The 27,990-nt window shown below is 46.7% G+C and overlaps 1 protein-coding gene and 1 non-coding gene across 2 annotated transcripts in view; both read left to right on the top strand.

Annotated features, from left to right (window-relative positions):
• Positions 1-17,884, top strand: part of LOC118942814 (transmembrane protein 151B) — a 23,348-nt gene extending 5,464 nt beyond the window's left edge. Inside the window, exons 2-6 of the mRNA XM_036956529.2 lie at positions 6,519-6,745; positions 8,360-8,486; positions 9,483-9,614; positions 16,189-16,328; positions 16,520-17,884. Of these exons, the coding sequence (XP_036812424.2) occupies positions 6,519-6,745; positions 8,360-8,486; positions 9,483-9,614; positions 16,189-16,328; positions 16,520-17,786 (1,893 nt within the window). The 3' untranslated portion in view covers positions 17,787-17,884. The remainder of the gene's footprint in view (positions 1-6,518; positions 6,746-8,359; positions 8,487-9,482; positions 9,615-16,188; positions 16,329-16,519) is intronic.
• Positions 17,885-27,406: 9,522 nt separating this feature from the next.
• Positions 27,407-27,514, top strand: LOC118943030 (U6 spliceosomal RNA). Its single transcript, XR_005038766.2, has one exon. It is a non-coding gene; the product is annotated as a U6 spliceosomal RNA (small nuclear RNA).
• The last annotated feature ends 476 nt before the right edge of the window (positions 27,515-27,990 follow it).

Genomic DNA, 27,990 nt, shown 5'->3' on the forward strand with positions numbered 1-27,990 from the left:
CTCTCTCTCTCTCTCTACTAACCTGCTCTCTCTTCTGGGCTCTCTCTCTCTCTCTGCTAACCTACTCTCTCTTCTGGTCTCTCTCTCTCTCTCTACTAACCTACTCTCTCTTCTGGTCTCTCTCTCTCTCTCTACTAACCTACTCTCTCTTCTGGTCTCTCTACTAACCTGCTCTCTCTTCTGGTCTCTCTCTCTCTACTAACCTGCTCTCTCTTCTGGGCTCTCTCTCTCTCTCTACTAACCTACTCTCTCTTCTGGTCTCTCTCTCTCTCTCTACTAACCTACTCTATCTTCTGGTCTCTCTACTAACCTGCTCTCTCTTCTGGTCTCTCTCTCTCTACTAACCTACTCTCTCTTCTGGTCTCTCTCTCTCTCTACTAACCTACTCTCTCTTCTGGTCTCTCTCTCTCTACTAACCTGCTCTCTCTTCTGGTCTCTCTCTCTCTCTCTCTACTAACCTACTCTCTCTTCTGGTCTCTCTCTCTCTCTCTCTACTAACCTGCTCTCTCTTCTGGTCTCTCTCTCTCTCTCTCTCTCTCTCTACTAACCTGCTCTCTCTTCTGGTCTCTCTCTCGCTACTAACCTGCTCTCTCTTCTGGTCTCTCTCTCTCTCTCTCTACTAACCTGCTCTCTCTTCTGGTCTCTCTCTCTCTCTACTAGCCTGCTCTCCCTTCTGGTCTCTCTCTCGCTCTACTAACCTGCTCTCCCTTCTGGTCTCTCTCTCTACTAACCTGCTCTCTCTTCTGGTCTCTCTCTCTCTACTAACCTGCTCTCTCTTCTGGTCTCTCTCTCTCTCTACTAACCTGCTCTCTCTTCTGGTCTCTCTCTCTCTCTACTAACCTGCTCTCTCTTTTGGTCTCTCTCTCTCTCTACTAACCTGTTCTCTCTCTCTACTAACCTACTCTCTCTTCTGGTCTCTCTCTCTCTCTCTACTAACCTGCTCTCTCTTCTGGTCTCTCTCTCTACTAACCTGCTCTCTCTTCTGGTCTCTCTCTCGCTACTAACCTGCTCTCTCTACTGGTCTCTCTCTCTACTAACCTGCTCTCTCTTCTGGTCTCTCTCTCTCTCTTTCTACTAACCTGCTCTCTCTTCTGGTCTCTCTCTCTCTCTCTACTAGCCTGCTCTCCCTTCTGATCTCTCTCTCGCTCTACTAACCTGCTCTCTTCTGGTCTCTCTCTCTACTAACCTGCTCTCTCTTCTGGTCTCTCTCTCTATTAACCTGCTCTCTCTTCTGGTCTCTCTCTCTCTCTCTACTAACCTGCTCTCTCTTCTGGTCTCTCTCTCTCTACTAACCTGCTCTCTCTTCTGGTCTCTCTCTCTCTCTCTACTAACCTGCTCTCTCTTCTGGTCTCTCTCTCTCTACTAACCTGCTCTCTCTCTCTCTATTAACCTGCTCTCTCTTCTGGTCTCTCTCTCTCTCTCTACTAACCTGCTCTCTCTTCTGGTCTCTCTCTCTACTAACCTGCTCTCTCTTCTGGTCTCTCTCTCTCTCTCTACTAACCTACTCTCTCTTCTGGTCTCTCTCTCTCTCTCTCTACTAACCTGCTCTCTCTTCTGGTCTCTCTCTCTCTCTCTCTACTAACCTGCTCTCTCTTCTGGTCTCTCTCTCGCTACTAACCTGCTCTCTCTTCTGGTCTCTCTCTCTCTCTCTACTAACCTGCTCTCTCTTCTGGTCTCTCTCTCTCTCTCTACTAGCCTGCTCTCCCTTCTGGTCTCTCTCTCGCTCTACTAACCTGCTCTCCCTTCTGGTCTCTCTCTCTACTAACCTGCTCTCTCTTCTGGTCTCTCTCTCTCTACTAACCTGCTCTCTCTTCTGGTCTCTCTCTCTCTCTACTAACCTGCTCTCTCTTCTGGTCTCTCTCTCTCTCTACTAACCTGCTCTCTCTTTTGGTCTCTCTCTCTCTCTACTAACCTGTTCTCTCTCTCTACTAACCTACTCTCTCTTCTGGTCTCTCTCTCTCTCTCTCTACTAACCTGCTCTCTCTTCTGGTCTCTCTCTCTCTCTCTCTACTAACCTGCTCTCCCTTCTGGTCTCTCTCTCGCTACTAACCTGCTCTCTCTTCTGGTCTCTCTCTCTACTAACCTGCTCTCTCTTCTGGTCTCTCTCTCTCTCTCTACTAGCCTGCTCTCCCTTCTGATCTCTCCCTCGCTCTACTAACCTGCTCTCTTCTGGTCTCTCTCTCTACTAACCTGCTCTCTCTTCTGGTCTCTCTCTCTCTATTAACCTGCTCTCTCTTCTGGTCTCTCTCTCTCTCTCTACTAACCTGCTCTCTCTTCTGGTCTCTCTCTCTCTCTACTAACCTGCTCTCTCTTCTGGTCTCTCTCGCTCTACTAACCTGCTCTCCCTTCTGGTCTCTCTCTCTACTAACCTGCTCTCTCTTCTGGTCTCTCTCTCTCTACTAACCTGCTCTCTCTTCTGGTCTCTCTCTCTCTCTACTAACCTGCTCTCTCTTCTGGTCTCTCTCTCTCTCTACTAACCTGCTCTCTCTTTTGGTCTCTCTCTCTCTCTACTAACCTGTTCTCTCTCTCTACTAACCTACTCTCTCTTCTGGTCTCTCTCTCTCTCTCTCTACTAACCTGCTCTCTCTTCTGGTCTCTCTCTCTCTCTCTCTACTAACCTGCTCTCTCTTCTGGTCTCTCTCTCGCTACTAACCTGCTCTCTCTTCTGGTCTCTCTCTCTACTAACCTGCTCTCTCTTCTGGTCTCTCTCTCTCTCTCTACTAGCCTGCTCTCCCTTCTGATCTCTCTCTCGCTCTACTAACCTGCTCTCTTCTGGTCTCTCTCTCTACTAACCTGCTCTCTCTTCTGGTCTCTCTCTCTCTATTAACCTGCTCTCTCTTCTAGTCTCTCTCTCTCTCTCTACTAACGTGCTCTCTCTTCTGGTCTCTCTCTCTCTACTAACCTGCTCTCTCTTCTGGTCTCTCTCTCTCTCTCTCTCTACTAACCTGCTCTCTCTTCTGGTCTCTCTCTCTCTCTACTAACCTGCTCTCTCTTCTGGTCTCTCTCGCTCTCTACTAACCTACTCTCTCTTCTCGTCTCTCTCTCGCTCTACTAACCTGCTCTCTCTTCTGGTCTCTCTTTCTTTCTCTCTCTCTCTCTCTCTCTCTCTCTCTACTAACCTGCTCTCTCTTCTGGTCTCTCTCTCTCTACTAACCTGCTCTCTCTTCTGGTCTCTCTCTCTACTAACCTGCTCTCTCTTCTGGTCTCTCTCTCTCTCTACTATCCTACTCTCTCTTCTGGTCTCTCTCTCTCTCTCTACTATCCTACTCTATCTTCTGGTCTCTCTCTCTCTCTACTAACCTGCTCTCTCTTCTGGTCTCTCTCTCTCTACTATCCTACTCTCTCTTCTGGTCTCTCTCTACTATCCTACTCTCTCTTCTGGTCTCTCTCTCTCTACTATCCTACTCTCTCTTCTGGTCTCTCTCTTTCTACTAACCTGCTCTCTCTTCTGGTCTCTCTCTCTCTACTATCCTACTTTCTCTTCTGGTCTCTCTCTCTCTACTATCCTACTCTCTCTTCTGGTCTCTCTCTTTCTACTAACCTGCTCTCTCTTCTGGTCTCTCTCTCTCTACTATCCTACTTTCTCTTCTGGTCTCTCTCTCTCTCTCTCTCTCTCTCTACTAACCTGCTCTCTCTTCTGGCCTCTCTCTCTCTACTAACCTGCTCTCTCTTCCGGTCTCTCTCTCTCTACTAACCTGCACTCTCCTCTGGTCTCTCTCGCTCTACTATCCTACTCTCTCTTCTGGTCTCTCTCTCTCTACTAACCTGCTCCCTCTTCTGGTCTCTCTCTCTCTACTACCCTACTCTCTCTTCTGGTCTCTTTCTCTATACTATCCTACTCTCTCCTCTCCCTGTCACTTTCAGCTTTCTGACTTTTCTCTGGTTCCTTTTATAAACTGATCAATAGAAAGAGAGCCAGAGAGAGAATGGAGAGAGAGGGGGGGGGTGGAGAGAGAGGGGGGGTGTAGAGAGAGAGGGGGGGTGGAGGGGGTGTAGAGAGAGAGGGGGGGGTGGAGACAGAGAGCGGGGGTGGAGACAGGGGGGGGTGGAGAGAGAGAGGACGGGGGTGGAAAGAAAGGGGGTGGAAAGAAAGGGGGGGTGGAGAGGGGAGATGGAGAGAGAAGGGGGATGGGGAGAAAGGGGGGATGGAGAGAGAGGGATAGAGAGATAGGAGGGGAGATGGAGAGAGAGGGGAGATGGACAGAGGGGATGAGAGAGAGGGGAGATTGAGAGAGAGGGGGTGGAGAGAGAGGGGGGATGGAAAGAGAGGGGGATGGAGAAAGTAGATGGATAGAGAGGTATAGTATTCCCTTCATTTTCGGCACCTCTCACAGAAAGCTCATGCCAGTCAGCAGTGAACCAGTTAAACAGTGTGTACGTGTGTGGAGCCAAGTTATCAGAGCTGTTGCAGCTAGCCTCTGCATAGTGCAGGGTTGGAGCAAAGGATAGAGAGAGAGGGAGAGCGACATGGAGAGAGAGAAGAAGAGAGGGAGATGGAAAGGGAAGGATAGTTGTGCTGACTGGACATCTGGCGAGGGCACTAGTGTCATTCTGTCTTTCTTCATCTGTTCTGTTGTTTCCTTGCCTCCCTCCCTCCCTCCCTCCCTCCCTCCCTCCCTCCCTCCCTCCCTCCCTCACTCCCTCCCTCCCTCCATCCATAACCAAGACCACTACATAACCAAGACAACAACATAACCAAGACAATGACATAACCAAGACAACGGCGTAACCAAGACAACGACGTAACCATGACAACAACGTAACCCGGACAAGACAACAATGTAACCAAGACAACAACGTAACCCAGACAACAACGTAACCCTGACAACAAAACGTAACCCAGACAACAACATAACCCAGACAACACAAACAGAGTGAGAGAGACCACCCAGTACTGTGTATCTCACTTCTAGATGTCAGTCAGATTGGGATAGGTCTGGGAGAGCGTGTGGGTTTAAATAATTCACTATGCTCGTAGCAGCATGAACATATGACATCTCTGCTGTGGGAAAGTGGGTTTTTATAAGATGCACTTAGACAGTGTATGTTTGTGCGTGTCTGTGCTAGTGCACTTAGCTCATGATGGATAGATAAGGCAATGACGGATACTATACTGTATTCAACACACACACACACACACACACACACACACACACACACAGGTTAGGGTCAGGTTAGACTAGATACAATTTATAAGGTTAGGGTCAGGGTAAGACTAGATACAAGTTAAGGTTAGGGTCAGGTAAGACTAGATACTAGTTAAGGTTAGGGTCAGGTAAGTGGTTAACATCTAAATATTGCACTACTTCTAGTGTTTCTACCTGGCCCTTAGCAACTACAAAACCTGGCACTTAGTGACCACATTACCTGGCCCTTAGCGACGGAATCACCCGGCCCTTAGCGACCGCAATACCTGGCCCTTAGCAACTGCAAAACCTGGCCCTTCGTGACCACATTACCTGGCCCTTAGCGACGGCATTACCTGGCCCTTAGCGACCACATTATGGACAGAGGTTTCCATTAGAATCAGAACCTTCTCAACACATGGATGATCGCGCACACACACACACACACACACACACACACACTGCAAATGTCAGATCTGAGGACTCTTGAGTGTGTTTTGTGAGCAACATGGCTAAATATTATTGTAATTTCTGAGTGAAATTGACATGCAGTGCAGGATTTCAATCCAGCCCTGCATTAAATCACACCAGATACACTTCCTCCAATATGTGAGTATTGGTGACAGTGGCTGATAACTACTTTGTACACACACACACACACACACACACACACACACACACACACACACACACACACACACACACCATGCCTATATGTTGTGTGTTGCTGGAGCATCTAAGGTTACACACTCAGGAAATGGACTCTCTCAACCCCCCCCCACAGGAGACAGAGAAACACAGATAGGAGAGGTGTGTGTGTGTGTGGGGGGGGGGGGGGGGGGGGTGACTCTAATCTCCACTCTGTCCTGTAATTGTTTTGGGCTTTACGAGGGATTACAACATTATCATTGTGTGTTGATGTGATATTTGAATTATGAGTACCCCTCCTCTCCCGTCTAACATAACACCAGTGTCTGCTGCTGTAATCTGTGGTTTGTGAGGGATTACAACATTATCACTCACAGAGATCTATGCTGCCCTACTATGCTGCCCTACCAAGCAAAAAAAGGCAGTAGCTGCTCATTTGGTCGAAAATGAGTTAATGTCATTTTTGCAACATTAAATACGTGCTTAATCACTCGGACAAGTATCCTGCCTCTATTGTAATTGTGTTTAGGAGTAAATGGGGGTCATGTTAACAGTAACTGTATAAAGTTACTGTGAAAACCAAGGTAAATAAAAACAATTTTTCTCAGTTCCACACCATGAATAGTTACTGCCTTTTTGCTTGGTAGGGCAGTATAGCTGTTGGTGTTATATGACACTGCAATAGAAGTGAACTTGCTATTTACTTTGTCGTCGTCGTCCGCCCCCCCCCCCCCCCCCTAACAGCAGCGTCCCCTCCAGAAGTCCTTTGCCGCCTCTCTGTGTCGTGAGTCTCACTGGAAGTGCCTCCTCTTGACTCTTCTCATGTATGGGTGTTTCGCCATGCTGGGTTGGTGTGCAGTCTGCCGTGTGCCTGTCCTGGGCTCCGGGGAGCACGTGGTCGTCTCGGCTACGGCTGCCACCACTACCGCCGCCGCCGCCTCCTCTGACTTGCCTCAACTACACCTTGACAGGTTAGTGTGTGTTACGTTTACTTCAGTCGTCTACTACTACCCTAAAAAAAGACAATACAGCAAATCTTCAAGACGGCAAATCTTCAAGAAATGTTCTTCAGGAAATCTTCCTTTTCTAATTTGACCCTTTTTGTGTTTTATGTTAATTGTCTCTTCTTGTTTGTCGCTTTTATGGTTTTGTTTTTACTGCTGTAAATAAGTGTTAATGGGGTTTTAAATACACTTTAAATAAAGTTAAATACACTTTAAATAAAGTTTATTACGCTTTAAATAAAGTTAAATGCACTTTAAATAAAGTTAAATGCACTTTAAATAAAGTTTATTACGCTTTAAATAAAGTTAAATGCACTTTAAATAAAGTTAAATGCACTTTAAATAAAGTTTAATGCACTTTAAATAAAGTTTATTGCACTTTAAATAAAGTTAAATGCACTTTAAATAAAGTTTATTACACTTTAAATAAAGTTAAATTCTCTTTTAAATAAAGTTAAATAGACTTTAAATAAAGTTTATTACACTTTAAATAAAGTTAAATTCTCTTTTAAATAAAGTTAAATTCTCTTTTAAATAAAGTTAAATAGACTTTAAATAAAGTTTATTACACTTTAAATAAAGTTGAATGCACTTTAAATAAAGTTAAATTCAAGTTGAATTGTGTTTGTATCCTCCATCCAGTTCAAGAGGCTATCTGTACATTCCTAAAAGCCTCTGCATGGTCAATCTGATATCTGCAGAGGCTGTACAGCATTTACTGCGATACGGTCTCTGCAAAAGTCATGGCATTCATACTTCCCGCCCCTACCTACCGTCAACCAATCATGTTACAACATTTGGGCGGCGCACGGCGATGCGGTACAGAGCTCAGTTTGGCCTCTGTCTGCCTCCAGAGGGTCCACAATTTCGTCACACCATCCATATGGAGCCTCCAAACTTTTAAATAAAGTTTGATTGTGTTTGTTTGAACATGACCTTTCTCTCTCTTTCTCCCTCCTCTAACTTCTCTTCCTTTCTACCCCTCCCCCCTCCTCCTCTCTCTCTCCTCCTCTCTCTCCCTCCCCCTCCTCTCTCTCTCCCTCCCCCCTCCTCTCTCTCCCCCCTCCTCCTCTCTCTCCCTCCCCCCTCCTCTCTCTCCCCCCTCCTCTCTCTCTCCTCCTCTCTCTCCCTCCCCCCTCCTCTCTCTCCCCCCTCCTCTCTCTCCTCCTCTCTCTCCCCCCTCCTCTCTCTCTCCTCCTCTCTCTCCCTTCCCCCCTCCTCTCTCTCTCCTCCTCTCTCTCCCTTCCCCCCTCCTCTCTCTCCCCCTCCTCTCTCTCTCCTCCTCTCTCTCCCTCCCCCCTCCTCCCTCTCCCCCCTCCTCTCTCTTTCCTGCTCTCTCTCCTTCCCCCCTCCTCTCTCTCCCCCCTCCTCTCTCTCCTCCTCTCTCTCCCCCCTCCTCTCTCTTTCCTCCTCTCTCTCCCCCCTCCTCTCTCTCTCCTCCTCTCTCTCCCCCCTCCTCTCTCTCTCCTCCTCTCTCTCCCCCCTCCTCTCTCTCTCCTCCTCTCTCTCCCTCCCCCTCCTCTCTCTCCCTCCCCCTCCTCTCTCTCCCTCCCCCCTCCTCTCTTCTCCCTCCTCTAACAGCCCATGTTCCAGTGGGTATGTGTATATTCCTCTAGCCTTCCTAGCTATGCTGTATGTGGTGTATCTAGTGGAATGTTGGCACTGTCACTCCAAGACCGCCATTTTGGCTCACGCGGAGACGGCAGAGGTACGTGACTTTGACTTTCATTTTGGTTGAGACTCTCATTGTGTTGTTATTTTGGGGAAATCTAATTGGCTTTGGTAAAGTGGGCAAGGGGTGTTTAGTAGAGTGAGTTGGGGAGACTGTGTGTGTGTCCAGGTGAGTTGGGGAGACTGACAGTGTGTGTGTGTCCAGGTGAGTTGTGGAGACTGACTGTGTGTGTGTGTCCAGGTGAGTTGTGGAGACTGACTGTGTGTCCAGGTGAGTTGAGGAGACTGACTGTGTGTCCAGGTGAGTTGGGGAGACTGACAGTGTGTGTGTGTCCAGGTGAGTTGTGGAGACTGACTGTGTGTGTGTGTCCAGGTGAGTTGTGGAGACTGACTGTGTGTCCAGGTGAGTTGAGGAGACTGACTGTGTGTGTCCAGGTGAGTTGTGGAGACTGACTGTGTGTCCAGGTGAGTTGAGGAGACTGACTGTGTGTCCAGGTGAGTTGGGGAGACTGACTGTGTGTGTGTGTGTCCAGGTGAGTTGGGGAGACTGACTGTGTGTGTGTGTCCAGGTGAGTTGGGGAGACTGACTGTGTGTGTCCAGGTGAGTTGGGGAGACTGACTGTGTGTCCAGGTGAGTTGGGGAGACTGACTGTGTGTGTGTGTCCAGGTGAGTTGGGGAGACTGACTGTGTGTCCAGGTGAGTTGGGGAGACTGACTGTGTGTGTCCAGGTGAGTTGGGGAGACTGACTGTGTGTCCAGGTGAGTTGGGGAGACTGACTGTGTGTGTGTGTCCAGGTGAGTTGGGGAGACTGACTGTGTGTGTGTGTCCAGGTGAGTTGGGGAGACTGGCTGTGTGTCCAGGTGAGTTGGGGAGACTGACTGTGTGTCCAGGTGAGTTGGGGAGACTGACTGTGTGTGTCCAGGTGAGTTGTGGAGACTGACTGTGTGTCCAGGTGAGCTGTGGAAACTGACTGTGTGTGTGTGTGTGTCCAGGTGAGCTGTGGAAACTGACTGTGTGTGTGTGTGTCCCCAGGTGTATGAGCGTGTCACAAAGCTCCAGCAGGCCACTCCCTGTATCTGGTGGAAGGCCATCAGTTACCACTACGTCAGACGGACCAGACAGGTGACCAGGTATCGCAACGGAGACGCTTATACCACTACACAGGTAAGGAGACACACACAGCTTAGCAGGAAGGGGTGAAAACCCACACCTCCAGCTCTGAGTTCAATTACACTACAACATTACCCCTGTAACCTGTCTCTCTGTAACCCCTCTACATTACCCCTGTAACCTGTCCCTCTCTACGCCCCATACAACATTACCCCTGTAACCTGTCCCTCTCTACCCCCCATACAATATTACCCCTGTAACCTGTCCCTCTCTACCCCCCATACAATATTACCCCTGTAACCTGTCCCTCTCTACCCCCATACAACATTACCCCTGTAACCTGTCCCTCTCTACCCCCCATACAACATTACCCCTGTAACCTGTCCCTCTCTACCCCCCATACATCATTACCCCTGTAACCTGTCCCTCTCTACCCCCATACAACATTACCCCTGTAACATGTCCCTCTCTACCCCCCATACAACATTACCCCTGTAACCTGTCCCTCTCTACCCCCCTACAGCATTACCCCTGTAACCTGTCCCTCTCTACCCCCCTACAACATTACCCCTGTAACCTGTCCCTCTCTACCCCCCTACAACATTACCCCTGTAACATGTCCCTCTCTACCCCCCATACAACATTACCCCTGTAACCTGTCCCTCTCTACCCCCCTACAGCATTACCCCTGTAACCTGTCCCTCTCTACCCCCCTACAACATTACCCCTGTAACCTGTCCCTCTCTACCCCCCTACAACATTACCCCTGTAACCTGTCCCTCTCTACCCCACCCATACAACATTACCCCTGTAACCTGTCCCTCTCTACCCCCCATACAACATTACCCCTGTAACCTGTCCCTCTCTACCCCCCATACAACATTACCCCTGTAACCTGTCCCTCTCTACCCCCATACAACATTACCCCTGTAACCTGTCCCTCTCTACCCCCCATACATTACCCCTGTAACCTGTCCCTCTCTACCCCCCATACATTACCCCTGTAACCTGTCCCTCTCTACCCCCCATACATCATTACCCCTGTAACCTGTCTCTCTCTACCCCCCATACAACATTACCCCTGTAACCTGTCCCTCTCTACCCCCATACAACATTACCCCTGTAACCTGTCCCTCTCTACCCCCCATACATTACCCCTGTAACCTGTCCCTCTCTACCCCCATACAACATTACCCCTGTAACCTGTAACCTGTCCCTCTCTACCCCCCATACATTACCCCTGTAACCTGTCTCTCTGTAACCCCTCTATATTATATATTTTTTCCCACCTTTATTTAACCAGGTAGGCTAGTTGAGAACAAGTTCTCATTTACAACTGCGACCTGGCCAAGATAAAGCAAAGCAGTGCGACACGAACAACAACACAGATCTACACGTGGAATAAACAAACCTACAGTCAATAACACAATAGAAAAAAAATAAACTCTATATACAGTGTGAGCAAATGGTGTGAGGAGGAAAGGCAATAAATAGGCCATAGTAGCAAAGTAATGACAATTTAGCAAATTAACACTGGAGTGATAGATGGGCAGACGATGATGTGCAAGTAGGAATACTGGTGTGCAAAAGAGCAGCAAAGTAAATAGAAACAATATGGGGATGAGGTAGGTAGATTGAATGGGCTATTTACAGATGGGCTATGTACAGCTGCAGCGATCAGTTAGCTGCTCAGATAGCTGATGTTTAAAGTTTGTGAGGGAAATATAAGTCTCCAGCATCAGCGATTTTTGCAATTAGTTCCAGTCATTGGCTGCAGAGAACTGGAAGGAAAGGCAGCCAAAGGAAGTGTTGGCTTCGGGGATGACCAGTGAGATACACCTGATGGAGCACGTGCTACGGGTGGGTGTTGTTATCGTGACCAGTGAGCTGAGATAAGGCGGAGCTTTACCTAGCAAAGACTTATAGATGACCTGGAGCCAGTGGGTCTGGCGACGAATATGTAGCGAGGGCCAGACGACGAGAGCATACAGGTCGCAGTGGTGGGTGGTGTATGGGGCTTTGGTGACTAAATGGATGGCACTGTGATAGACTGCATCCAGTTTGCTGAGTAGAGTATTGGAGGCTATTTTGTAAATGATATCGCCGAGGATCGAGGATTGTTGCGAAATAGGAAGCCGATTCTAGATTTAATTATTTTGGATTGGAGATGTCTAATATGAGTCTGGAAGGAGAGTTTACAGTCCAGACACCTAGGTATTTGTAGTTGTCCACATATTCTAAGTTGGAATTGTCCAGAGTAGTGATGCTGGGCGGGTGCAGGCAGCGAACGGTTGAAAAGCATGCATTTAGTTTTACTAGCGTTTAAGAGCAGTTGGAGGCCACGGAAGGAGTGTTGTATGGCTTTGAAGCTCGTTTGGAGGTTAGTTAACACAGTGTCCAAAGAAGGGCCAGATGTTTACAGAATGGTATCGTCTGCGTAGAGGTGGATCAGGGATCACCCGCAGCAAGAGCAACATTGTTGATATATACAGAGAAAAGACCCAAGAATTGAACCCAGTGGTACCCCCATAGAGACTGCCAGAGGTCCGGACAACAGGCCCTCCGATTTGACACACTGAACTCTATCTGAGATGTAGTTGGTGAACCGGACGAGGCAGTCATTTGAAAAGCCAAGGCTATTGAGTCTGCCGATAAGAATACGGTGATTGACAGATTCAAAAGCCTTGGCCAGGTCGATGAAGACGGCTGCACAGTAATGTCTCTTATCGATGGCGGTTATGATATCGTTTAGGACCTTGAGCGTGGCTGAGGTGCACCCATGACCAGCTCTCAAACCAGATTGCACAGCGGAGAAGGTACGGTGGGATTCAAAATGGTCGGTAATCTGTTTATTAACTTTAGAAAGGCAGGGCAGGATGGGTATACTGTAGGTCTATAACAGTTTGGTCTAGAGTGTCACCCCATTTGAAGAGGGGCATGGCCGCAGCAGCTTTCCGATCTTTAGGGATCTTGGCCGATACGAAAAAGAGGTTGAACAGACTGGTAATAGGGGTTGCAACAATGGAGGCGGATAATTTTAGAAAGTGAGGGTCCAGATTGTCTAGCCCAGCTGATTTGTATGGGTCCAGGTTTTGCAGCTCTTTCAGAACATCTGCTATCTGGATTTGGGTGAAGGAGAAGCTGGGAAGGCTTGAGGACGTAGCTGCGGAGGGTGCGGAGCTGTTGGCCAGGGTTGGGGAAGCCAGGAGGAAAGCATGGCCAGCCATAGAGAAATGCTTATTGAAATTCTTGATTATTGTGAATTTATCAGTGGTGACAGTGTTTCCTAGCCTCAGTGCAGTGGGCAGCTGGGAGGAGGTGCTCTTATTCTCCATGGACTTTACAGTGTCCCAGAACTTTTTGGAGTTAGAGCTACAGGATGCACATTTCTGATTGATAAAGCTAGCCTTCGCTTTCCTGACTGACAGCGTGTATTGGTTCCTGACTTCCCTGAAAAGTTATATATCGCGGGGACTATTCGATGCTAGTGCAGTCCACCACAGGATGTTTTTGTGCTGGTCAAGGGCAGTCAGGTCTGGAGTGAACCAAGGGCTATATCTGCTCTTAGTTCTACATTTTTTGAAAGGGGCATGCTTATTTAAGATGGCAAGGAAATTACTTTTAAAGAATGACCAGGCATCCTCGACTGACGGGATGAGGATACCCGGGCCAGGTCGATTAGAAAGGCGGTTTTATGGCGGTTTTGGAGCAGTGGCTTCTTCCTTGCTGAACGGCCTTTCAGTTGATGTTGATATAGGACTTGTTTTACTGTGGATATAGATACTTTTGTACCTGTTTCCTCCAGCATCTTCACAAGGTCCTTTGCTGTTGTTCTGGGATTGAGTTGCGTTTTTTGCACCAAAGTACGTTCATCTCTAGGAGACAGAACGCTTCTCCTTCCTGAGCGGTATGACGGCTGCATGGTCGCATGGTGTTTATACTTGCATACTATTGTTTGTACAGATGAACGTGGTACCTTCAGGCATTTGGAAATTGCTCCTAGGGATGAGCCATACTTGTGGAGGTCTACCATATTTTTCTGAGGTCTTGCTGATTTCTTTTGATTTTCCCATGATGTCATGCAAAGGGGCACTGAGTTTGAAGGTAGGCCCTGTTATACATCCACAGGTACACCTCCAATTGACTCAAATGATGCCAATTAGCCTATCAGAAGCTTCTTAAAGCCATGACATCATTTTCTGGAATTTCCCAAGCTGTTTAAAGGCACAGTCAATTTAGTGTATGTAAACTTCTGACCCACTGGAATTGTGATACAGTGAATTATAAGTGAAATAATCTGTCTGTAAACAATTGTTGGAACAATTACTTGTGTCATGCAGAAAGTAGATGTGCTAACCGACTTGCCAAAACTATAGTTCGTTAACAAGAAATGTGTGGAGTGGTTGAAAAACGAGTTTTAATGACTCTATCCTAAGTATATGTACACTTCCCACTTCAACTGTAGATGTGTAATTCACATATGGTGTCCATGGTGTCCATTACACATATGGTGTAATTCACATATGGTGTCCATGGTGTCCATTACACATATGGTGTAATTCACATATGGTGTCCATGGTGTCCATTACACATATGGTGTAATTCACATATGGTGTCCATGGTGTCCATTACACATATGGTGTAATTCACATATGGTGTCCATGGTGTCCATTACACATATGGTGTAATTCACATATGGTGTCCATGGTGTCCATTACACATATGGTGTAATTCACATATGGTGTCCATTACACATATGGTGTCCATTACACATATGGTGTAATTCACATATGGTGTCCATGGTGTCCATATGGTCTCCAGCTGGGAGCTGAGGGGGGTCTATAACAGGCAGCAACAGTGAGAGACTTATTTCTGGAGAGATTCATTTTTAAATTTAGAAGCTCAAACTTTTTGGCCATAGACCTGGAAAGTAGGACAGAACTTTGCAGGCTATCTCTGCAGTAGATTGCAACTCCTCCCCCTTTGGCAGTTCTATCTTGATGGAAAATGTTGTATTTGGGGATGGAAATCTCATAATTGTTGGTGGCCTTCCTGAGCTAGGATTCAGACATGGCAAGGACATCTGGGTTGGCAGAGTGTGCTAAAGCAGTGAGTAAAACAAACTTAAGCAGCAGGCTTCTGATGTTAACATGCATGAAACCAAGGCTTTTTCAGTTACATAAGTCAACAAATGAGAGCAGCTGGGGACACGCAGGGTCCGGGTTAACCTCTACATCACCAGAGGAACAGAGGAGGAGTATGATGAGGGTACGGCTAAAGGCTATCAAAACTGGTTGTCTAGAGCGTTGGGGACAGAGAATAAAAGGAGCAGATTTCTGATCGTGGTGGGATAGGTTCAGGGCATAATGTACAGACAGGGGTATGGTAGGGTGTGGGTACAGTGGAGGTAAACCCAGGCAATGAGTGACGATGAGAGAGGTTGCATCTCTGGACGTAGTTATGATGGGTGAGATCACAGCATGTGTGGGAGGAGGTATCTGAGGCATGTAGAGTGGGACTAGTGGCTCCACAGTAAACTAAAACAATGATAACTACCCTAAACAACAGTGTACAAGGCATATTGACATTTGAGAGAGACATAAAGCGAGGCATAAAGCAATCACAGGTGTTGATTGGGAGAGATAGCTAAGACAACAACGGGTGTCCTGTAATCTGTCTCTCTGTAACCCCACTACATTACCCCTGTAAGCCCTCTACATTACCCCTGTAACCCCTCTACATTACCCTTGTAACCTGTCCCTCTATAACCCCTCTACATTACCCCAGTAACCCCTCTACATTACCCCTGTAACCCCTCTACATTACCCTTGTAACCTGTCCCTCTATAACCCCTCTACATTACCCCAGTAACCCCTCTACATTACCCCTGTAACCCCTCTACATTACCCATATAACCCCTCTACATTACCCCTGTAACCCCTCTACATTACCTCTGTAACCCCGCTACATTACCCCTGTAACCTGTCTCTCTGTAACCCCTCTACATTACCCCTGTAACCCCTCTACATTACCCCTGTAACCTGTCTCTCTGTAACCCCTCTACATTACCCCTGTAACCTGTCTCTCTGTAACCCCTCTACATTACCCATGTAACCCCTCTACATTACCCCTGTAACCTGTCTCTCTGTAACCCCTCTACATTACCCCTGTAACCTGTCTCTCTGTAACCCCTCTACATTACCCCTGTAACCCCTCTACATTATCCATGTAACCCCTCTACATTACCCCTGTAACCTGTTTCTCTGTAACCCCTCTACATTACCCCTGTATCCTGTCTCTCTGTAACCCCTCTACCCCTGTAACCCCTCTACATTACCCCTGTAACCTGTCTCTCTGTAACCTCTCTACATTACCCCTGTAACCTGTCTCTCTGTAACCCCTCTACATTACCCCTGTAATCTGTCTCTCTGTAACCCCTCTACATTTCCCCGTAACCCCTCTACATTACCCCTGTAACCTGTCTCTCTGTAACCCCTTTACATTACCCCTGTAACCTGTCTCTCTGTAACCCCTCTACATTACCCCTGTAACCCCTCTACATTACCCCTGTAACCTGTCTCTCTGTAACCCCTCTACATTACCCCTGCAACCTGTCTCTCTGTACCAGGTGTACCATGAGAGGGTTAACACCCACGCCTCCAGCTCTGAGTTTGACTACGGTCGTCACCGGGTTAAAGACGTCTCCAAAGAGCTCCAGGGACTTCAGGAGCATCCGGCTGTCAGGCTCCGCTTCACCAAGTGTTTCAGGTGAACACACACACACACACATTTGAAATTATAGATATTATTTTACAAAGCATTGTTGAAAATTCAGAAAAATATACTTTTCTTGTGAGTTGAGTTTCCCACTTTTAGACTGGTTTGTCATACTGGAAAAGCGCTATGAAATCCAATCCGTCAGTGAATCAATCAATGAATCAATTGTTCCTCCGTTTCAGTTTCGCCAGCGCCCGTGCGGAGGCTGCATACCTCACCCAGCGAGCACGCTTCTTCGGAGACAACGAGGGTCTGGACGATTACATGGAAGCGCGAGAGGGGATGCATCTAAAGAACGTTGATTTCCGGGAGCACATCCTGGCGTTCCCGGACCCAACCCGGCAACCGTGGTATTCCCGACCCCGGGTCTTCTGGCTAGCCTCAGTGTTCCTCTTCTCCTGGCCGCTCCGGGTCGTGTCGGAGTACCGCACGGCGTACGTACACTACCACGTGGAGAAACTGTTCGGAGAGGAGACGATCCGTGAGGACGGAGGAGGCGACGGAGTGACGGAGAACGGAGGAACGACGGGAGGAGAGAGGAGCGTCAACGGCGGGTCGAGCTACAGAGCGATATCGCGGGTGAACACGGTGGACATGACGGAGCTGGAGTGGCATATTCGCTGTAATCAACAAATGGTTCCTTCGTATTCCGAAGCTCTTCTCATGGACTTGGAGAGAGAGAGTAATGGAGGAGTTAGTGGAACAGGAGAAACTAACACCACCACCTCCACACCTGGAGCTCCAGGCTCAGACCCCATCCAGGGGGGCATCCCAGCTGGTATGGCCCACCCAGTGGCCTTCTCTTCGGCTTACCTCCTCCAGAGCTGCCCCCGGTGCCGGAGAACCACGTCCAGCTCCAGCCTACCGTCCAGGCTAAGGGCACCGACAGGGAATCAAGCTCTGCTGAACGGCACCGTGGCTGAGATGAGGGTGAACGGCGTAGCGGGTGGCGGGGGAGGGCAGGGGGGAGGAGGAGGAGGAGGAGGAGGAGGAGGAGGAGGAGGAGGAGGAGGGAGGTTAGTGTTGAGTCGTAGTGGGTTCTCTCTAGGGAGAACACGGCCGAGACCGGCGAGTCTGCTTCACTCTCGTAGTATGGGGGGAGGACTGGGGGGAGGACTGGGAGGAGGACTGGGAGGAGGACGTGGGGAGGACGGAGGAGGAGGAGGAGGAGGGTTACTGGGGTTAGGGTCCCGGCAGGGTCAGGATGATGAGGAGGAGAGTCGAGGAGTGCTGGAAGGAGAGAGGGATGAAGAACAGGAGGAGGAGGAGGAGAGAGATGAGGAAGCAGCGCATGACGGAGGAGGAGGAGAGGTAGATGAGGGGGTGAGGGAGGGAGAGAGAGATAGACCTCCGTCTTATCACGATGCGTTTTTCTTCCCGGTGTTGATCGTACACGGAGAGGAGAGCTGCCACGGTGGAGATGATGTGATGGACATAATAGTAAACTAACAGAAAACAAAGAGATTAAATAAGAGATCAAATTTAAATAGATTGATTGTCATAGTCTGACAGTGGAAAGAAGGGATATTGTAGTACAGGACAAGAAAGAGGGGGATGTTGGAGAGAGAGAGGTCTGATAATATGACAGAGATAGAGAGGTCTGATAATATGGCAGAGATAGAGAGGTCTGATAATATGACAGAGAAAGAAAGGTCTGATAATATGACAGAGATAGAGAGGTCTGATAATATGACAGAGATAGAGAGGTCTGATAATATGACAGAGAGATAGAGAGGTCTGATAATATGACAGAGAGAGAGAGGTCTGATAATATGACAGAGATAGAGAGGTCTGATAATATGACAGAGATAGAGAGGTCTGATAATATGACAGAGATAGAGAGGTCTGATAATATGACAGAGAGAGAGGTCTGATAATATGACAGAGAGAGAGAGGTCTGATAATATGACAGAGAGAGAGAGGTCTGATAATATGACAGAGATAGAGAGGTCTGATAATATGACAGAGAGAGAGAGGTCTGATAATATGACAGAGAGATAGAGAGGTCTGATAATATGACAGAGATAGAGAGGTCTGATAATATGACAGAGATAGAGAGGTCTGATAATATGACAGAGATAGAGAGGTCTTATAATATGACAGAGATAGAGAGGTCTGATAATATGACAGAGATAGAGAGGTCTGATAATATGACAGAGATAGAGAGGTCTGATAATATGACAGAGATAGAGAGGTCTGATAATATGACAGAGAAATGCAGACCGAAAGACTTGCAGAAAAAGACCATGTGGGAGAGAAATAGAGGGGGAGAGGGAGAGGGAGAGAGGGAGAGGGAGAGGGAGAGGGGGAGAGAGGGAGAGAAGGAGAGGGAAGTTTTAAATGGAGGGTAGTAGACTGAACATTGGAATGTTTTCCAGATACAATATATATGCAAGGATATTGTCTGAGTATGTTGTTTTACAGATTTCAAGGACACTGTAGGAGACAGACACTGTAGGAGGCAGACACTGTAGGAGACAGACACTGTAGGAGACCGATACTGTAGGAGGCAGATACTGTAGGAGGCAGATACTGTAGGAGGCAGATACTGTAGGAGGCAGATACTGTAGGAGGCAGATACTGTAGGAGGCAGACACTGTAGGAGGCAGACACTGTAGGAGGCAGACACTGTAGGAGACAGACACTGTAGGAGACAGACACTGTAGGAGGCAGACACTGTAGGAGGCAGACACTGTAGGAGGCAGACACTGTAGGAGGCAGACACTGAAGGAGGCAGACACTGTAGGAGGCAGACACTGTAGGAGGCAGACACTGTAGGAGGCAGACACTGTAGGAGGCAGACACTGTAGGAGACAGACACTGTAGGAGGCAGACACTGTAGGAGACAGACACTGTAGGAGACAGACACTGTAGGAGTAGGTGATTGTATAAAAAGATGGCTGTTTCCCAAATGGGACCCTGTTCCATATTTTAGTGACCGGAATTGTTTCTCTGAAATAGGTAAACAAGAGGGCTGGTAAATATGTTTGCGGGGTACGGGATGTCGCCTTCAGCGACGGGACATCGGACGCCACCATTTAGGATCTGCTCTTTTGAGACAGAGGAGAAGAGGCGGGGCAAAGAAAAGACAGGATGCTGGAGATGAAAGACAAAAACAGAGCATGTGTATTCCTCTTTTTATCTCGTCTTCCACGGAACGGATGGAGAACAAGAGTTCCGTTCTCCACCAACTGAAGGAGAGGGAGTAGATGGAACATTCTGGAAACAGCTCAACATGCTATGGATAGACATGGACACTGAGCATCCAATCATCTGGGAGTGCCATCATGAACCAGTTCTTCTATAAACTGTGTGTGTGTGTGTGTGTGTGTGTGTGTGTGTGTGTGTGTGTGTGTGTGTGTGTTCACAGTCACCTCTACAGATAGGAGGCTATCTATTTTCCATCACACTGGACCCCGTCTTCTTCAGCCAACAACCCAGCGCAGCAAAACAAAATGGAGGATATCTGATCCTTCCTCTCTGACCTCCTATAGGCCTTGTTATCACTGTCTGCCTGCTTGGCGTCTCACATTACACCCTATTTCCTGAGTAGTGCACTACTTTTGACCAGAGGCTTTATGGGACAGCCCTATGTGTATGTATACTGCCCTTTATATGGTATGTGGCCCTGGTCAAAAGTAGGGCACTACATTGGGAATAGGGCACCATCACCCACTCCGCTGTCTGCATCTACCCAGAGTTCGAGGTGAGGAACTGGGCTTGAGTTACAAGCAGCTCCCTCTCTCTCTCTCTCTCTCTCTCTCGCCAACCTCCCCGTGGCAGTAATCAACGGTATCTATGGTTGGATTACTGGATCCTCGTGGTTTCTATGACGATCTGAGGTGGTCCTGGTGCGCGGGCTGTGATCCTAGCCTCACCAATGTTTAGCCAATGAGGGAGAGAGAATTACATTCTACTAAATGACAAACTTGACCACAAACAGAGGATGACCTGGGTTTTTTTTCAGCGTGTGGTCCTTGCTCACACACACTGAGCCTTTGATTTGGTGTCGTCTCTTGTCTTTTTCTGAGAACAGTGGCAAGATAAATCACACACACACATATACGTGCATTCCCATGAGATCACCACTTGTCCAAGCACACTGGTCGCCACGCACACTGGTCGCCACGCACACTGGTCGCCTCGCACACTGGTGCCACGCACACTGGTCGCCACGCACACTGGTCGCCACGCACACTAGTCTGGTCGCCACGTACGTGTACATTGGTTCCATTTTGTCGCTGTGATGTCATCGCTATGCTGTCGGAATGTCTTTGTGTTGCAGTACGAATGTTGACAGGTTGACAATTATATTATTACTATGATGAAAGACAATCTTCGAATCACACCCTGTTCCCTAGACAAAAAGGGACACAACTTTCTGGCCAGGGTGGCACCCTGTTCCCTAGACAAACAGGACACAACTTTCTGGCCAGGTTGGCACCCTGTTCCCTAGACAAACAGGACACGACTTTCTGGCCAGGGTGGCACCCTGTTCCCTAGACAAACAGGACACTACTTTCTGGCCAGGGTGGCACCCTGTTCCCTAGACAAACAGGACACTACTTTCTGGCCAGGGTGGCACCCTGTTCCCTAGACAAACAGGACACTACTTTCTGGCCAGGGTGGCACCCTGTTCCCTAGACAAACAGGGTACTACTTTCTGGCCAGGGTGGCACCCTGTTCCCTAGACAAACAGGGTACTACTTTCTGGCCAGGGTGGCACCCTGTTCCCTAGACAAACAGGGTACTACTTTCTGGCCAGGGTGGCACCCTGTTCCCTAGACAAACAGGGCACTACTTTCTGGCCAGGGTGGCACCCTGTTCCCTAGACAAACAGGGTACTACTTTCTGGCCAGGGTGGCACCCTGTTCCCTAGACAAACAGGGTACTACTTTCTGGCCAGGGTGGCACCCTGTTCCCTAGACAAACAGGGCACTACTTTCTGGCCAGGGTGGCACCCTGTTCCCTAGACAAACAGGGCACTACTTTCTGGCCAGGGGGGCACCCTGTTCCCTAGACAAACAGGGCACTACTTTCTGGCCAGGGTGGCACCCTGTTCCCTAGACAAACAGGGCACTACTTTCTGGCCAGGGTGGCACCCTGTTCCCTAGACAAACAGGGTACTACTTTCTGGCCAGGGTGGCACCCTGTTCCCTAGACAAACAGGGCACTACTTTCTGGCCAGGGTGGCACCCTGTTCCCTAGACAAACAGGACACTACTTTCTGGCCAGGGTGGCACCCTGTTCCCTAGACAAACAGGGTACTACTTTCTGGCCAGGGTGGCACCCTGTTCCCTAGACAAACAGGGCACTACTTTCTGGCCAGGGGGGCACCCTGTTCCCTAGACAAACAGGGCACTACTTTCTGGCCAGGGTGGCACCCTGTTCCCTAGACAAACAGGGCACTACTTTCTGGCCAGGGTGGCACCCTGTTCCCTAGACAAACAGGGTACTACTTTCTGGCCAGGGTGGCACCCTGTTCCCTAGACAAACAGGGCACTACTTTCTGGCCAGGGTGGCACCCTGTTCCCTAGACAAACAGGACAGTACTTTCTGGCCAGGGTGGCACCCTGTTCCCAAGGCTTCTGAAGTTTCTAATTTCCACTTTTAAATTTAAGACTTGATTTTCCCTTACGAAAGTGTTTTATCAACCCTTTTAAAAATGTCCATTAATTATAATCCACAAGATTTATTTTCCTGTTGTAGCAAACTGGCTCAAATTAAGATGCAACATCTGTATTCCTCATCTAGGGAATAGGGTTCTAGGGAATAGGGTTCTAGGGAATAGGGTACATGAGAAATAGAGTTCTAGGGAATAGGGTTCTAGGGAATAGGGTACATGAGGAATAGGGTTCTAGGGAATAGGGTTCTAGGGAAAAGGGTACATGAGGAATATGGTTCTAGGGAATAGGGTTATAGGGAAAAGGGTTCTAGGGAATAGGGTACATGAGGAATAGGGTTCTAGGGAATAGGCTACATGAGGAATAGGGTTCTAGGGAATAGGGTTATAGGGAATAGGGTACATTAGGAATAGGGTTCTAGGGAACAGGGTTCTAGGGAATAGGCTACATGAGGAATAGGGTTCTAGGAAATAGGGTACATGAGGAATAGGGTTCTAGGGAATAGGCTACATGAGGAATAGGGTTCTAGGGAATAGGGTGCATGAGGAATAGGGTTTAGGGTACCATTGACCTGGTCTTTGTAATGTCTCTGATGGGTTCCAGTCATTGTAACAGTCCAGTGCTGTCCACATCACTTTTTTGTCTAAACATGAGGATGTGTTAGCCAGGATGACACCGAGGTGTGTCCGTTCTGAGGGGAGAAAACGGGGCCATTTGCTGTTATGGCTGAAAGAGTTTGGCCAACTTGGATGAAGACTTTGAGTTTTTTAACGGGCACCATGTCAGACCCCAAAAAGCACCAAGTCAAAAAAATATTCCTCCTGATATTTAAACTGTTATTATTCTGCTCTATATAGGATACTATTAATGACAGTGCTGTTATTACTACTACTACTGGTCATTACCATCCTGGATATTACTTCTACTACTGGTCATTACCATCCTGGATATTATTTCTACTACTGACCATTACCATCCTGAATATTACTTCTACTACTGGTCATTACCATCCTGGATTTTACTTCTACTACTGGTCATTACCATCCTGAATATTACTTCTACTACTGGTCATTACCATCCTGGATATTACTTCTACTACTGGTCATTACCATCCTTAATATTACTTCTACTACTGGTCATTACCATCCTGGATATTACTTCTACTACTGGTCATTACCATCCTGGATATTACTTGTACTACTGGTCATTACCATCCTGGATATTACTTCTACTACTGGTCATTACCATCCTGGATATTACTTCTACTTCTGGTCATTACCATCCTGGATATTACTTCTACTACTGGTCATTACCATCCTGGATATTACTTCTACTTCTGGTCATTACCATCCTGGATATTACTTCTACTACCGGTCATTACCATCCTAGAATACAGGTAACAGACAGATTATCATCTGTATTTTAAAATGACCAGAAGTAGAAGTAATATCCAGGATGGTAATGACCAGTAGTAGAAGTAATATCCAGCATGGTAATGACCAGTAGTAGAAGTAATATCCAGGATGGTAATGACCAGTTGTAGAAGTAATATCCAGGATGGTAATGACCAGTAGTAGAAGTAATATCCAGATTTTAAGATGATTTTGACCAGGTTGGTTTCCACTAATCTCCAACCCAAATCTTGCGTGTGCTGACCAGCTAGTCGGTTTGTGGGTAACTGTCTTTCATGACTCACGAGACATCAGGTTACTACTGATCTACATAAGATAAAATGGCTGAAATTAAATCGCCAGCAGCAGCTTTTCCTATGGAATTAATGGATGGTCCAGCACTACAATACAGTATTTACTTTAGTACCCAACGGTATTAACACTTATATTCACACAAACTAAAGTAAAGCTCTTCTATATATTTCTGATAATAAATGTAATTTCATGATTATGCTACTATACCTCAGATGGTACTGCTGATAACGATGTCAACGATGTTTGTGATGTCAATGATGTCGGTAATGACAACGATGTTGGTGATGACAACGATGTTGGTGATGACAACGATGTTGGTGATGTCAACGATGTTGGTGATAACGATGTTGGTGATAACAACGATGTTGGTGATGACAACGATGTTGGTGATGTCAACGATGTTGGTGATGTCAACGATGTTGGTGATAACAACGATGTTGGTGATGACAACGATGTTGGTGATGACAACGATGTTGGTGATGACAATGATGTTGGTGATGTCAACGATGTTGGTGATGACAACGATGTTGGTGATGACAATGATGTTGGTGATGTCAACGATGTTGGTGATGTCAACGATGTTGGTGATGACAACGATGTTTGTGGTACAGCTGATAACGATGATTGTTACCAATAATAAAGTCAACCTGCTTAATATACCAGGATATAATTGCTTTGCCTTGTGGTTATTCACACATCAATCAAACTGTATTAGTCACATGCACCGAACACAACAAGTGTAGACTTCACAGTGAAATGCTTTACTTACAAGCCCTTAACCAACAGTGCAGTTCAAGAAGAAGAAAATATTTACCAAGTAGACTAAAATAAAAAGTGACAGAATAAGAATAACAATAACGAGGCTATATACAGGGGGAACCGGTTCCCGAGTCAGTGTTTAGGGGTACAGGCTAGTTGAGGTAATCTGTACATACACAGTTGAAGTCTGACGTTTACAAACACTTAGGTTGGAGTCATTAAAACTCGGTTCTTCAACCACTCCACAAATTTCTTGTTAACAAACTATAGTTTTGGCAAGTGAGTTAGGACATCTACTTTGTGCATGACACAAGGAATTTTTCCAGCAATTGTTTACAGACAGATTATTTCACTTATAATTCACTGTATCACAATTCCAGTGGGTCAGAAGTTTACATACACTAGGATGACTGCCTTTAAACAGCTTGGAAAATGCCAGAAAATGATGTCATGGCTTTAGAAGCTTCTGATAGGCTAATTGACATCATTTGAGTCAATTGGAGGTGTACCTGTGGATTAATTTCAAGGTCTACCTTCAAACTCAGTGCCTCTCTGCTTGCATTCATGGGAAAATCTAAAGAAATCAGCCAAGACCTCAACGAGTCTGGTTCTTCCTTGGGAGCAATTTCCAAACGCCTGAAGGTACCACGTTCATCTGTTCAAACAATAGTACGCAAGTATAAACACCATGGGACCATGCAGCCGTCATACCGTTCAGGAAGGAGACGTGTTCTGTCTCCTAGAGATTAACGTAATTTTGTGCGAAAAGTGCAAATCAATCCCAGAACAACAGCAGAGGACATTGTAAAGATATTGGAGGAAACAGGTACGAAAGTATTTATATCAACAGTAAAACGAGTCCCATATCGACATCACCTGAAAGGCCGCTCAGCAAGGAAGAAGCCACTGCCCCAAAACCGCCATAAAAAAGTCAGCCTGCGGCTTGCAACTGCACATGGGGACAAAGATCGTACTTTTTGGAGAAATGTCCTCTGGTCTGATGAAACAAAAATAGATCTGTTTGGCCATAATGACCATCGTTATGTTTGGAGGAAAAATGGGGAGGCTTGCAAGCTGAAGAACACCATCCCAACCGTGAAGCACGGGGGTGGCAGCATCATGTTGTGGGGGTGGCAGCATCATGTTGTGGGGGTGCTTTGCTGCAGGAGGGACTGGTGCACTTCACAAAATAGATGGCATCATGAGGTAGAAAAAAATGATGTGGGTATATTGAAGCAACATCTCAAGACATGTCAGGAAGTTAAAGCTTGGTCGCAAATGGGTCTTCCAAATGGACAATGACCCAAGCATACTTCCAAAGATTTGGTAAAATGGCTTAAGGACAACAAAGTCAAGGTATTGGAATGGCCATCACAAAGCTCTGACCTCAATCCTATAAAAGAATGTGCGAGCAAGGAGGCCTACAAACCTGACTCAGTTACACAAACTCTGTCAGGAATAATGGGCCAAAAGTCACCCAATTTATTGTGGGAAGCTTGTGGAAGGCTACCCAAAACGTTTGACCCAAGTTAAACATATTTGAAGGCAATGCTACCAAATACTAATTGAGTGTATGTAAACTTCTGACCCACTGGGAATGTGATGAAATAAATAAAAGCTGAAATAAATCATTCTCTCTACTATTATTCTGACATTTCAAATTCTTAAAATAAAGTGGTGATCCTAACTGACCTAAGTAAGACAGGACTTGCTTGCTACTGTTGTTGAAAAAGCCATAATTAGCCATCTGTGGCCATGCATCTCCCTTCAGAGTAGCTAGATTAGACGGCTTTGCTCGGACGTGTGTGAGTCGTGAGTTATAACGTGTTACCTGCCCACCATGGTCATTACCGCTGCCTTATTCCTTACTGCTGTAATCGGAAAGTGCAAACAACCTTTATGAGACCTATCTATTTTGGAGTCTTGTCAGAGTTTCTGCTTTCAACATTGTCTTTGAATATATTATTTAGTGAAACATGGTAGGTGTGTTTAAAAAAAAATAAAGTTTTTATTATTTAACTTTTTAGGCCAGTGGAGAATAAGTTCTCATTTACAAATGCGACCAGGCCAAGTCCTGACTTACAACTGCGACCTATTTGTGGGGGGAGATAGAGACATGCACGCTGTCGAAAAATAGGAATAAATCCCAAATTGAGGTTTAAATACCTCGGTTTAGGATTTGTATTGCTTTATGTCTACCGTTTTTTTCTCCAGTATTCTGATTTTGTTACCTACACACCTGGAACGGACGCTATTTAGGTTTACAGGACATTTTAAACAGCGCTGCCTCTTATTTCTTGTTTTATTTGAACATGGTTGTATTGTGTCCTAAATTGTAGGACTGTGATGACAAACGTGACAAATTTACAACATTTCTCTGGCAAGGTGTGAACAGCTCTTATCAGCCCTCTGCACCGCGCCCCCAAGTCTTATTTGAGGTGAATGGAGCTCCATCTGGTGGAGGAAAGCAGTACTGCACCAGCGGACGTCAAAGGGGACCGGCTTTAAATTAAAACAAATCCAAGATGGCGAATTGTGTGAGTATTGAGCACAAATGTATTTTGGTTTAGTTTCCCCTCGTTGGTAAGATTTTCTGCTGTTTTAAAAATGTGAGAGTTCAACAGACACACACTAAGCCCAAGTCCTCTCAGCTCTGAGTAGAAGTGGTTACGAGATACAGATTTCGGCCCAGTTTAGTTTCTACTAGCCTAGCAAAGACTGACGAGGAAAGAGAGGAGGGGGAAACCACACCAATCACAGCACCGCTACTCTCCATAACCCCCAGCCTGCCCTGCTGCACGGTAAAAGGCAACTATTAGCAGTTTTTAGATGGTACATCAGAGAGCTATGTGTGTATAGAGTTGTGTCGATTGTTTTAAGCATATTTGAGTCTTATCAGGGTGTTTCCAGAGTATAACCGTGTATGAGATTGCTAATCTAGACTCGTCCTAGAAATGATGTCTGTTAAGACTGACTGTTTGTGCTTGCTTCGGCAGCACATATACTAAAATTGGAACGATACAGAGAAGATTAGCATGGCCCCTTGTGCAAAGATGACACGCAAAATCGTGAAGCGTTCCCAATTTTGTCCCTCGGTGTAGTTTTGTCTTTTTCAGACCTTTTGAAACGTTGTTTACTGTATTCATTGTGTGGTGGAGAAAGCAGGCACTTCGTGTGGCTGTTGGCTACCTCTAGTGGTCATGTTGGGTAACAGGACTGCTGAACTAAACACAAAGTCAGACAGCTGTGTCCCTATTGACAGGATATTGTTCACGAGTGGCGCTTGTGCCACCAGGATTTAGCAAATTCAAGCGGGGTATTTTCTACCAAGGATGAACATTTGTCGACCCGGTATGGAATCCTGACACGGCTGCTGTATTTACTTGTAGAAGGTTTGACTAAATGTGTTTAAGCCTAGTGTCAATGTTTCCATGGTAACTAAATTAACTTTTTCTTGAAAACTATATTTTGTGTAAACAATATAAAGGGCATACTCATAATGAATATTGATATATTTTATTTAATCGATTCTTTCTCTAGTAGATACCAATTACACATTATATA

Source organism: Oncorhynchus mykiss, chromosome 21 (assembly GCF_057628025.1).
Source record: "Oncorhynchus mykiss isolate SJ-2025 chromosome 21, ASM5762802v1, whole genome shotgun sequence".
In the NCBI taxonomy this organism is placed as follows: domain Eukaryota; kingdom Metazoa; phylum Chordata; class Actinopteri; order Salmoniformes; family Salmonidae; genus Oncorhynchus; species Oncorhynchus mykiss.